Source organism: Salarias fasciatus, assembly GCF_902148845.1.
Source record: "Salarias fasciatus chromosome 23 unlocalized genomic scaffold, fSalaFa1.1 super_scaffold_20, whole genome shotgun sequence".
Taxonomy (NCBI): Eukaryota; Metazoa; Chordata; class Actinopteri; order Blenniiformes; family Blenniidae; genus Salarias; species Salarias fasciatus.
Genome location: NW_021941230.1, coordinates 4,059,257 through 4,071,191, shown reverse-complemented (window position 1 = coordinate 4,071,191; position 11,935 = coordinate 4,059,257). Strand labels below are relative to the sequence as shown.

General features: G+C 48.6%; 1 protein-coding gene across 1 annotated transcript in view; it reads left to right on the top strand.

Moving 5' to 3' along the window:
- Positions 1–23: 23 nt before the first annotated feature.
- LOC115384142 (NLR family CARD domain-containing protein 3-like) overlaps positions 24–11,935 on the top strand; it is a gene marked incomplete at its 5' end in the record, with an annotated part of 30,440 nt that continues 18,528 nt past the window's right edge. The window contains one exon of the mRNA XM_030086477.1: positions 24–1,783. Within this exon, the coding sequence (XP_029942337.1) occupies positions 24–1,783 (1,760 nt within the window). The remainder of the gene's footprint in view (positions 1,784–11,935) is intronic.

The window sequence follows — 11,935 nt, the reverse complement described above, 5'->3', positions numbered from 1 at the left end:
TGCAGCAGCTTCTAGAAGAACATAAGAAGAGTGTGAGGAGGAGATGTGAACGTGTGACTGAAGGAAGTGATGAAGCAGGAGGAGGAAGCCTCCTCAACAGGATCTACACTGAGCTCCACATCACAGTGGGACTCAGTGAGGAGCTTCAGAGGGAACCTGAGCTGAAGCAGCTGGAGACAGCTTCCAGGAAGGAGAGCCTCCATCACACTGCCATCAGGGTTCAGGACATCTTCAAAGCCTGGGCCCAGCAGCACACACACATCCGAGTGGTTGTGACCAGCGGCGTGGCCGGCAGCGGAAAAACCTTCTCGGTGCACAAGTTCAGTCTGGACTGGGCCGAGGGCCTGGAGAACCAGGATGTCAGTGTGCTGGTGGTGCTCTCCTTCAGGGAGCTGAACCTGCTGGGAGAGCGGCCGTACAGTCTCCTCTCGCTGCTGGCTGTTTTCCATCCCACGCTCCAGAAGCTGACGGCAGAGGAGCTGGCCGTCTGCAAGCTGCTCTTCATCTTTGACGGCCTGGATGAAAGCAGACTTTCTCTGGACTTCAGCGGCGGCCGGCGGCTGCTGGACGTCTCCCGGCAGTCTTCGGTGGGCGAGCTGCTCACTAACCTCATCCGGGGGGATCTGCTGCCCTCGGCTCGGGTCTGGATCACTTCCCGACCGGCGGCGGTCCATCAGATCCCTCCAACATGTGTGGACAGACTGACAGAAGTGCGAGGCTTCACTGACGCCCAGAAGGAGGAGTACTTCAGGAGGAGGCTGAGTGATGAGGAGCTGAGCAGCAGAATCATCTCCCACATCCAGACCTCCAGGAGCCTCCACATCATGTGTGGAATCCCAGTCTTCTGCTGGATCACTGCTACAGTTCTGGAGCACATGTTGAGCAGCGAGCAGAGAGGAGAGCTGCCCCAGACCCTGACTGACATGTACTCCCACTTTGTGCTGCTTCAGACACACAGGAAGAAGCTCAAGTACCATGAAGGACCTGAGACGGGTCCACAGGAGCTGACGGAGGCTGACAGGGAGCTTCTTCTGAAGCTGGGCAGGATGGCCTTGGAACATCTGGACAAAGGAAACATCCTGTTCTACCAAGAAGACCTGGAGCAGTGTGGTCTGGATGTGACTGAGGCCTCGCTGTACTCTGGAATCTGTACTCAGATCTTCAAGAGAGAGTCTGTGATCTTCCAGAAAGCCGTCTACAGCTTCGTCCATCTGACTGTTCAGGAGTTTCTGGCTGCAGTCTTCATGTTCCACTGTTTCACCAGCAGGAAGACAGACGAGCTGGAGACCTTCATTGGAAGGTCTTATAAAACTTTCCCATCTCTGGATGCCTTCCTGAAGGTCATCCTACAGAAATCCCTCAGCAGTCAGAACGGCCACCTGGACCTGTTTGTCCGCTTCCTTCATGGCCTCTCTCTGAAATCCAACCAGAGACTCTTAAAATGTCTGCTGGGTTGGAGAGTGATCCGTCCAGGAATCATCCAGAGAGTCATCCAGAACCTAAAGATGAACAGCAATAGAGAAGTGTCTCCTGACAGAAGCATCAACATCTTCCACTGTCTGACGGAGATGAAGGACCTCTCAGTCCATCAGGACATCCAAGAGTTCCTGAAGTCAGAGAACAGATCAGAGAAGAGACTCTCTGAGATCCACTGCTCAGCTCTGGCCTACATGCTGCAGATGTCAGACCAGGTCCTGGAGGAGTTGGACCTGAAGAAGTACAAGACATCAGAGGAGGGACGCCGGAGACTGATCCCAGCTGTGAAGAACTGCAGGAAGGCTGAGTGAGTCCACATGTCCTCATGATCAATGTCTCAGTGATGTTTGTAGAAAGTAGTTCCTGTAGTTCCTCTGTGGAGATGATCCTCAATGATCTGTCCTGAAGAACCTTGATCTGCAACAAACGATGATCTTTATAGTGGTCTACTCAGATTAAGGACCAGAAAACATGAAATGGTTATTATTTAGCTGATTATTTTCTTCTAAAACATTTTCAATGAATTTGTTGTGAGAATATTTCAACAATAGCCCTCAGGCAATTAGAATATTTATAGAATCCTGGTTTGTCAGACTTCTTGTTCTTATTAGATTAATTATGGTCTGCAATTCTTAAAATATATTTGAAGTTTTTAATTGACATTTTTGATGGAAAATTACCAATAATTGATTTGCTCCATGCAAAGGAGGGTTTAGGTAGTCATGGGTTCCGAAGCTATCTTCTGTCTTTTGCCAGGCACCAACCTCTGGTGTTGAAAAATGAAGCCACTGGAGGAGAAATGTTGGTTTCAAGAAGAGCCCGAGTCACATAGGAAACTATTGTGTTCATGCAGGACTCAATAACCACAACATGCTGCTCCGTGTGTTGCGTTTATTGAACTTCCACACCACACAATGTACGACCTTCCCTGACATCAAGACTGAAACTCTTAACGACACAGTAACCATGACAACTGCAGGGCAAAACCTTACAAAGTCCAACAGGACACATTAAGAGGAGGACCAACTGCATGAACATAGCACCCCCCCCCCCCCCCCCCCCCCCCCCCCCCCCGCCACACACACACACACACACACACACACACACACACACACACACACACACACACTCACACTCCCCAGGGAAATGCAACATGTCATTCACCCAGTCACAAAGGCCCAAAGCCAGGCAGGTGGGGCCCTCATTCTATGGGGGCGTGCTGGCCCTGATGCACCACCGAGTGATGCTGGTGGTCACCCACCATCTGATTCGGGCTTGGCCTGGGCTGTCGACCCAAAGCGGCCGGTGACAGAAGTGATGCTGGAGCAGCGGGGCTTGTGACTCTGTGCAGATGGTTCGAGTGAAACCGAATCCGGTTTTCCAGTCTGTGAGTGGCTGGCCCAGCTGCTTAGCCACCCGCAGGGGCTCTGACCGGTATGACTGCAGCTTTTTTTGGCAGTGATTGTGCTTGATCCTGACCCAATCCCCTGCTGAATGTGACAGTAGCTCAGATGGTAGAGTGGGTCGTCTCATAAGCAAAATATTGGCGGTTTGATCCCCGCTCCCACAGGCGTAGCACTGTCATTGTGTCCTTGGGCAAGACACTTCACACACCTTGCCTAAGTGTGAGAGTGAATGGTTGGTAATGGTCGGAGGGGCCGATGGTGCAGATTGGCAGCCTCGCCTCCGTCAGTCTGCCCCAGGGCAGCTGTGGCTACAGTAATAGCTTGCCACCACCCAGTATGGAGAGAATGAATAATGGAATGTAAAGTGTCTTTGAGTGTCCAATAAAGTGCTATATAAAACCAATGCATTATTATTATATTTTCTTTATGTGTCCTTCTTGACATCCTAGAGAGCCGGGTCCAAACAATGGTCCTGAGGCGCTAAAGGGTAGCTGTTACTTTCTACTTGATTGATAGAACCCTCCGTAGTATGTGTGCTGTTCCAAGGAGGGCTATCTTCTGGACTTCTTGGATGTTGATGTTGCCAGGGATCTTGTCGGTGTATTTCTCTAATCCCTTCTTCACAAGACCAAGAGCCCCAATGACCACTGGTATTGTTGTGGTCTTTGTTCCCCACATCCTATTGATCTCGATTTCCAAGTCCTTGTATGTCAACAGCTTTTCTGTTGCCTTGACAGAGGTGTTGCTTTCAGATGGTATGGCCATGTCTATGAGGATGCATTCCTTCTTCATTTTATGCTTGATGATGATATCTGGCCTATTCGCTTTGATCTCTCTGTCTGTCCGGATGGGCATGTCTCATAGAATGTGATCTCGTTGTTCTCGGTGACGGCGTTGGGTTGGTGTTCGTACCACTTGTCAACTGTCTTGATGTTGTATTCCTTGCAGATCTTCCAGTGCAGGTAGGCTGCTGCCTTGTCGTGTCGGTGAATATACTCTGTTTTTGCCAGTTCTGGGCAGCCTGAGATGATGTGGTGTAGTCTCTTCATATCTTCCACAGATCCTGCATTGTGGGTCGGTTCCATCCTTGATGATGCGGTGGTGGTAGGATCGTGTGGCCAGACTCTGATCTTGTGCAGCTATGATCAGTCCTTCAGTCTCTGCTTTCAGTCCAATTGTCTTGAGCCATTTGTTGGTGTTTTCCTGGTCCACATCTGCCTCTTTGATTCTCTTTGGGTACTTTCCATGCATTGGTTTTTCTTCCCAGATCTTCCGCAGTTGTAACTGGCCAAGGTGTTTAGCTTTCTGTTTGACTCTGCGGGCATACTTCGTTGATGCTTCAATCTCTGTTGGTGGGATTTCTGGGGCATTCATCTCCTGCTTGAATTTCGCAGCTTCCTTTTTGATGGAGTAGAGCTTTTTCTTGTTTTCATGATGTTTCACTATTTGGAGAAGTGGGTCTTCTGTTGATGACAGGTAGGTGTCAAGGCCTATGGTGGTGGTTTTGTAGGTCAGTTCTAATTGGACCAGGCCTCTCCCTCCTTCTACTCTTGGTAAGTATAGCCTGTCGACATCAGCTTTTGGGTGGTGCATCTTTTCCATAGTGAGCATTTTCCTGGTCTTGGTGTCTAGTCTTCTGATGTCGTTCAGCGTCCAGTTGATGATGTTGAAGCTGTACATCACTACGGGTATGGCTAGGGTTTTGATAGCCTCGAATCGGTTGACCGCATTAAGTTCGCTCTTCAGTACCATTCTTACTCTCCTGTAGTACTCTTTCCAGATCTTTTCCTTCATGGCAGAATGTTGGATGCCATCTCCTTCGTTCACTCCTAGGTACCTGTATGTGCCTTCCTGATCTATCTCCTTGATGACGGTGTTGATGTCAAGGTCGATGTTAGTGGTCTTTGTCAGTCGACCTCTTTTGAAGGTGGCTTTGGCACATTTGTCGAGTCCAAGCTCCATCTGGATGTCATCACTGCAGGCCTTGACGATGGTGAGTAGGCCTGTCTGTTGGTTGTCATCTTTGGCAAAGGTCTTCAGATCGTCCATGTAGAAGAGATGGTTAATTTTGCCATTCTGTACTTCGTACCCATAACTGGTTTTGTTGAGCAAGGTGCTGAGGGGTGCTAGTGCCAGGCAAAAGAGCAGTGGTGATAACAAGTCTCCTTGGAAGATCCCGCTGTTGATGTTGATTGGTCTGGATATTAATGACTCGTTTGTGTGATGGAGGTTCAAGGTGGTCTTCCAATTCTTCCTGCTCTGTACAATGAATCGGGTGATGGTTGGGCAAACTCTATAGATCTGGAGGGTCTTCTCTATCCAGGTGTGAGGCACGCTGTCAAATGCCTTCTTGTTGTCGATCCATGCTGTTGACAAGTTCTTCTTCTTCGACTTGGCCTCTTCGAGTACGGCTTTGTTGATGAGCAGCTGGCCTTTGCATCCATAGCTTCCTTTCCTACATCCTTTCTGCTCTGCTGGTAATAGGTTATTCTTGTCGAGAAAGGTGTAGGTTCTCTCTGTGATGATTGAAGTGAGGATCTTGTACATGGTTGGTAAGCAGGTGATGGGTCGGTAGTTCTTCGGGTTCTTCGTTTTTTCTGTCTTTGGGAGCAGGTAGGTGATACCTTGAGTGAGCCATTTGGAACAGTTATTATTATTATTATTATTATTATTATTATTATTATTATTATTATTATTACAAGCAGTCCAGTGGTTGCTTTAGTTCACGTCCGATCATGAGCAATGCGGGCGATACTCCAGTGGTGGAATGTTTGGATGCCAGGATGGTCAGGAGGGTTTGGTTGAGAGCATCGCCTAATGTCTTCCCCTCCTGCATACAGACTCGGATACCATTTTTGAGTGTTTTATTCAGTTTTTCCACCCTGCCGTTGCTCTCTGGGTGATACACAGCGTCGTGATGTGCCTGATGGACCACAGAGTGAGAAAATCTGTAAACTCAGCTGATGCAAATTGGGCCCCATTATCTGTTGTGACTGCACCTGGGAGGCCCCAGCACCCAAACAGGTTGTCCAGGCGGTCTCCCCCCTCCCTCTCCCCCACTGAGTACTTTTGCTCTGCTGCAGTAAGAGCACGAGAGGCAAAAGCCACCGGGCACTCCACCCCGTCTTGAGTCTGGGAGAGCACAGCACCCAACGCCACTCCGGAGGCGTCACAGGTGACCAACGTGGGCGCGGTCAGGCTGAAATGAGTCAGTGTGGGTGTGGACCTGAGTTGCTGCTTGATGGAGTGCACGGCATCGTGGCAGGCCGGGGTCCAGGCCCATGCGGCCTCCTTCCTGAGCAGGTGGCGCAAAGGAGTTGTTAAGTCAGAGAAATGTGGCATGAACCTGAGATAGTACATGGCCATTCCCAGGAAAGAAGACAGCTGGGACGGAGACTGTGGGTCTGGGAGAGACAGAATGGCCTCAGTGTGGGACATAACCGGGGTGATGCCCTCCTTCGAGAGCCTGAAGCCCAGGAACTCAACCCTGAACATGCACTTTTCAGCGTTCAATGTGACCTCATGCTGTTCGAAATGCTGAAAGGCTTGCACCAGGCAGGCGTCATGCAGTGAGGCGGAGGGTGCATGCACAACCACGTCATCCAGGTAGATGGAGACACCCTGGATACCAGCCAGTGTGAGTGACATTAGCTTCTGAAAACAGCTCGGGACTGATGTGAGTCCAAATGCCATGCATTTGAACCTAAATACCCCAAAATGCATGACAAACACATGATATTCATGCCAGCTTGTGACAGGGGAACATGTAGGTAGCTGTTCCATAAGTCCATCTTACTAAAAACAGCAGAGTTGTGGAAATGACTGGTGAGCGCCTCAGGTGTGGGCAGAGGATATTTGTCCAGGACGATGGCTCTGTTCATATGTGTCTTCCACAAAGAGTCGCAGTCCGTCCCCTTCCTCTTGGCTATCACCAGGTTTGACACCCATGGCGAGGCGTTGAGAGACTCGACGATGTCTGCCTCCACCAGGCGCTGCAACTCGGTCTCCACTGCGTCCCAGAAGGCCAGGGGAATGCACCGCAGAGGCTGGATGACAGGGCGGATTGACTGGTCGACCGTAGGCTGGTGTACAAATCCTGTCTTGCAGCCCAGCCCATTAAACAGCTGTGGGTAGCCGTCAGGCCAGGAGGTGGCAACATGTAAGACGTGCTGGTCTCTGGCATCACTCACTGTGAAACCCAGGGCAAGGAACAAGTCAAGGCCCATAATGTTCGCTCCCTTCTGGGTGATACAGAACTTGATCTTAGGCGCACATTGTTGGCCATATCTGACCGGGAAGTGAGCCACACCCAGGGTGGAGATGGGAGAATGATGGGAGTAACTGCTGCTTCCAGAAGCACCTGACTGAAGAAGCAGTCAAAAATGTGTTTGTTCAGGATTGACACTTTTGCCCCTGTGTCCATGAGCAGCGGGATTAGAGCTGTGCCCACACTGCATGTACAAAGCTTGAAGGCAGGCTGTGAGGTCTGAACAGCGTTTATGGGAACAGCAGCAGCATCATGCGATGCAGGAGAGGAGCGACAACAGCGTGCAAAATGGTTCAACTTGATACAGTTGGGACAACGTTTTCCCCAAGCAGGGCATGACTGATCTCTGGCTGCATGTTTAGAGGAGCCACAGTCGCTACAGCTCCTGCCCCCGCTCTGCCTGGGCCCCCTGTCCACTCTCTGTACATCCAAACTGTCACTCGCCCCGTTGTGAAGCTCTGCTCTCTCTGTATTATGGATTGATGGTGGGGATGAGGTCATTGTGTCGTGCGCTGAGCAGCCGAATTTGTGCGCCTCCTTCATAGCTGTTTCCAATAGAGATGCGCGGATGGCTTATTTTTCCATCTGCAAACACTTCTTAAAATCTCCATCCGCCCGCTATCCGCCCGCACGAACGATTTTTTTTATCAATTTTCAAAACCGAACCCGCCCGGCATCCTTAGAATAGTTTTAGGTCTATCGAAGATGCCTCGGCTACTGGTATTGGCCGGGTCACAGAAAGGGAGCAGGTGCACAGCAGAGTAGAGATGTTCCAATACCATTTTTTGCCTCCCGATACCGATTCTGATACTTTTACAGTTGGTATCGGCCGATACCGAGTCCCGATCCGATACCAGTGTATTATAAAATAATACCATGCCACGCCTGCATGACTGTCACATGATTATCACTGTGGTGAGGCCTGGCTCAGGTTAAACCCTCTAAATCATGAATCAATACAGCAAATTCAAGGCATTTATTTTTAAATAGAACAGTATAAAAACTTTATAGTGCAAATGCAATTGAACTAAATCAATCTGGGACTAATTATTTTCAATAACTTAAAGTGCAGCCCCAATGTTTTTAAATTAAAAGGGAATTTAAATAGAACAATAATAAACAGTAGTGCAACGACAACTTAAATAAATCTAGGAATATATGTTGTTGCATTTTTAAATTAAAGTGCAGACCCAATATTGTAAAATGAGGGCATTTAGATAAAACAGTAAATAAATAACAGTAGTGCAACATTAATTTAATAAACAAATCTAGAAATATTTTTTTTTAATTAGGGTGCAAACATAACATAGTAAAATTAACAGGCAGTTTAAATAGAACAGCAAAAAAATAGTTCAACAGCAACTTAAAATATTACTTTCCAAAATGTTATAGTCCAAAACCAACCTATGAAGTCACATTCAAAAAATAAAAATCCAAAAGAGCAGAAGCTGCACTCTAAACAAAAAAATAGGCTTCTTTAACGGGCGGCGCTGTACGTCAGTCACGTGATCCATTCTTCTTCTCAAGAACAGCAAGCTGCAGCAGTTGTGCGGCAAAGAACTGTGTCAGAGCTAACGACCAGCAGATGGCGGTAGTGCAACCAATGGGATGCAAGCTACCATAAACCTTACAGAAGAAGAAGTGTCAGTGCTAACGGAGCTAACGGAGCTGACCAGTAAATACTAATTTAATTAATGACGTGGTATCGGATCGGTGCCTGGACTCCAGTACTCGCCAATACCGATGCCAGCATTTTCAGCAGTATCGGCGCAATTTCCGATACTGGTATCGGAATCGGAACATCTCTACAGCAGAGCATGGAGGAACATGGAGAAGCGTGCACCGGCCTGGGAAACAGGGAAGGGGGGCTGGAGGTGACGACAGATGAGGGTCTGTCACCGATGAGGAGTCATCTGGGAACAGGGAGAGTCCGGCGAGGCCCCAACGTCCAGCAGCCAGAGAGGGACCCCAGCAACACCTCAGACCTCCACACAGCGGCAGATCCACCGCCTGCATGCGGCGCGTCTGGTTTACAGTCAGGTCGGCACCACTCCAAGTCGGCCCCGGCCAACTCGGCCCCGCCCCGGGATACAGTCAACTCGGCATCAAGCCAAGTCGGCATCAAGCCAAGTCGGCATCTTGCATCTTGCCAAGTCGGCCTCGCGGGCAGGGGGCTCTCGAGTGGCCGAGTTGGTCGGTGCGGACTTGATTGTAAGCTGCTAACCAACTCGGCCAAAAGCGTCTTTCTTTTTTTTTTAATCACGATGGTGGATAATGTACCTGGGAGCTTCATGTTTGACGTCCGAGTAGCTTAGCTACGAGCGCGCAGCGCTTAGCGGCTGTCTGGTCATGTGACCGGTCCCAAGGCATTCTGGGAATCGTAGTGCAGCGATGCCGGCTGCGCCGCGACGATTTGCAGTTTTGTTCGTGCCGGCAGCGCCGCTTCTCCTCACGTAGCAGGCAGGGGACTGGAGGACAAACTGTGTGGTTATGGTGACTGACAGGTTAGAGGTGGAGAATGGACCTGGAGCTTCATGGTTGACGTCCTGTTTGAACCGAGTAGCTTCGCTACGAGCGCACAGCGCGAGCGGCTGTCTGGTCATGTGACCAGATCATGTGACCGGCATGTGATCCGCGAACGCCGCCTGATCAAACCAGTCGCCTGCATTATAATTTTATTGTAATGTTCTCCACCCCCGAAGTTTGGTCAGCCAGTACAGTTAGATTTACAATTAGATCTAAAACATGTAGGGTCACCGCTCCTGAGGACTGGAGTTTGACACGTGATTTAAATGTATACATGACGACCGTCATTTCAGTGAAATGAAATGTATATAATATTTTACCGGAGGGCTACGTTTATGAGCTTATGAACGCCAAGAAACCATATGAACAGCTTAACATGTACTACTGGTAATCGTTTGATATTACAGTCCCAGTTGCTATTACTGTTGACGCACACTAGATGGCGGGCAAACAACATTTACAACAAAATACATGCTTTTGCAAATGACAATGTTTGTTAAAGAAAAGAATAATGACTGATAAACTAACAATGTTGATCAGAAATGAACAAATCCGCATAAGCATAATGCAATACAGGTATTATGTTGTGGTTGGGATGAAATACAACAAGTATGATCGAGTTCGTCATGCAGCTTCGGTCTTCCTAGGTTTCCACTGATTGGGTAAAAATAAATTAATTGTACTGGCTGACCAAACTTCAGGGGTGGAGAACATTACAATAAAATTATAATGCAGGCGACTGGTTTGATCAGGCGGCGTTCGCGGATCACATGCCGGTCACATGATCTGGTCACATGACCAGACAGCCGCTCGCGCTGTGCGCTCGTAGCGAAGCTACTCGGTTCAAACAGGACGTCAACCATGAAGCTCCAGGTCCATTCTCCACCTCTAGCCTGTCAGTCACCATAACCACACAGTTTGTCCTCCAGTCCCCTGCCTGCTACGTGAGGAGAAGCGGCGCTGCCGGCACGAAAAAAACTGCAAATCGTCGCGGCGCAGCCGGCATCGCTGCACTACGATTCCCAGAATGCCTTGGGACCGGTCACATGACCAGACAGCCGCTAAGCGCTGCGCGCTCGTAGCTAAGCTACTCGGACGTCAAACATGAAGCTCCAGGTACATTATCCACCATCGTGATTAAAAAAAAAAGAAAGACGCTTTTGGCCGAGTTGGTAAGCAGCTTACAGTCAAGTCCGCACCGACCAACTCGGCCACTCGAGAGCCCCCCCCGCCCGCGAGGCCGACTTGGCTTGATGCCGACTTGGCTTGATGCCGAGTTGACTGTATCCCGGGGCGGTGCCGAGTTGGCCGGGGCCGACTTGGAGTGGTGCCGACCTGACTGTATCCCGGCGCGTCTCACCTGCCAGCCGACACTTGTGTTCTGCTTCTGCAGCGAGACGCTGGTCGCCCTTGAAAAGGAAAAGCTGCGTTGTCCTCTGAACATGTTGAATGTGCGGTTACATTGTAAATGCCATGATTATGCACACTTTTACTCGTAATAGTGTCATTTGTTTCTTTCTTGTCTCTCTTCTCTGGATTTCTTGTTTATGATGAACCAGTGTCTTTGTTCGTGTAAAAAGAGCAAAATAGTCGCTTTCAAGATTATGATGGAAAAAAAAAATCAACCTTTAGACAGTCGCCGTGTTTGTTTAACAAACTCAAACCTGCAGACTGCAGACAATTTAAAAACCATGCCGTTCTTGACCGACATGACGACATGAAGTCTCCTGCAAGCAACTCTGAAAAAAATGTAGCCATTTGCGCAGCAATATTTATTTATTTATTTATTTATTTATTAGGGGGTAGTAAGGCATGAAAAGAAGATTACTTTCACTGCTGAACTTTATTGATATCAGGTGCCAAATCTGTCAACCAATAATATAAATGAAATAGGCTTGAGAATAAACGGGCCAAACAAAACAAACATGGCCCATGGCCTACAGTTACTTGGGCTTTGGCAAACACTTGAAATAAATTGGGCTAATACAGGAAGAAAAAAAAAACAAATAAACAACTGGCTACCAATGAACAGCATAGAATAGGAGATGCGCCTCAGACTCTATCACAGTTTCAGATCTTAATAATTAAGTCCAGTTATTAAGGCAGTGTAGGCCAATTTAGTAATTAATAAACAATAGGCTAAATAAAGTAGGCCTATATAAACTGCTTAGCTCGATACTACCCACTATCGATCATGCACCCGGCATAAACTTAAATTCAGAACATAAACAACGCACAGCAGGCTATGTTTAGAAAAGAG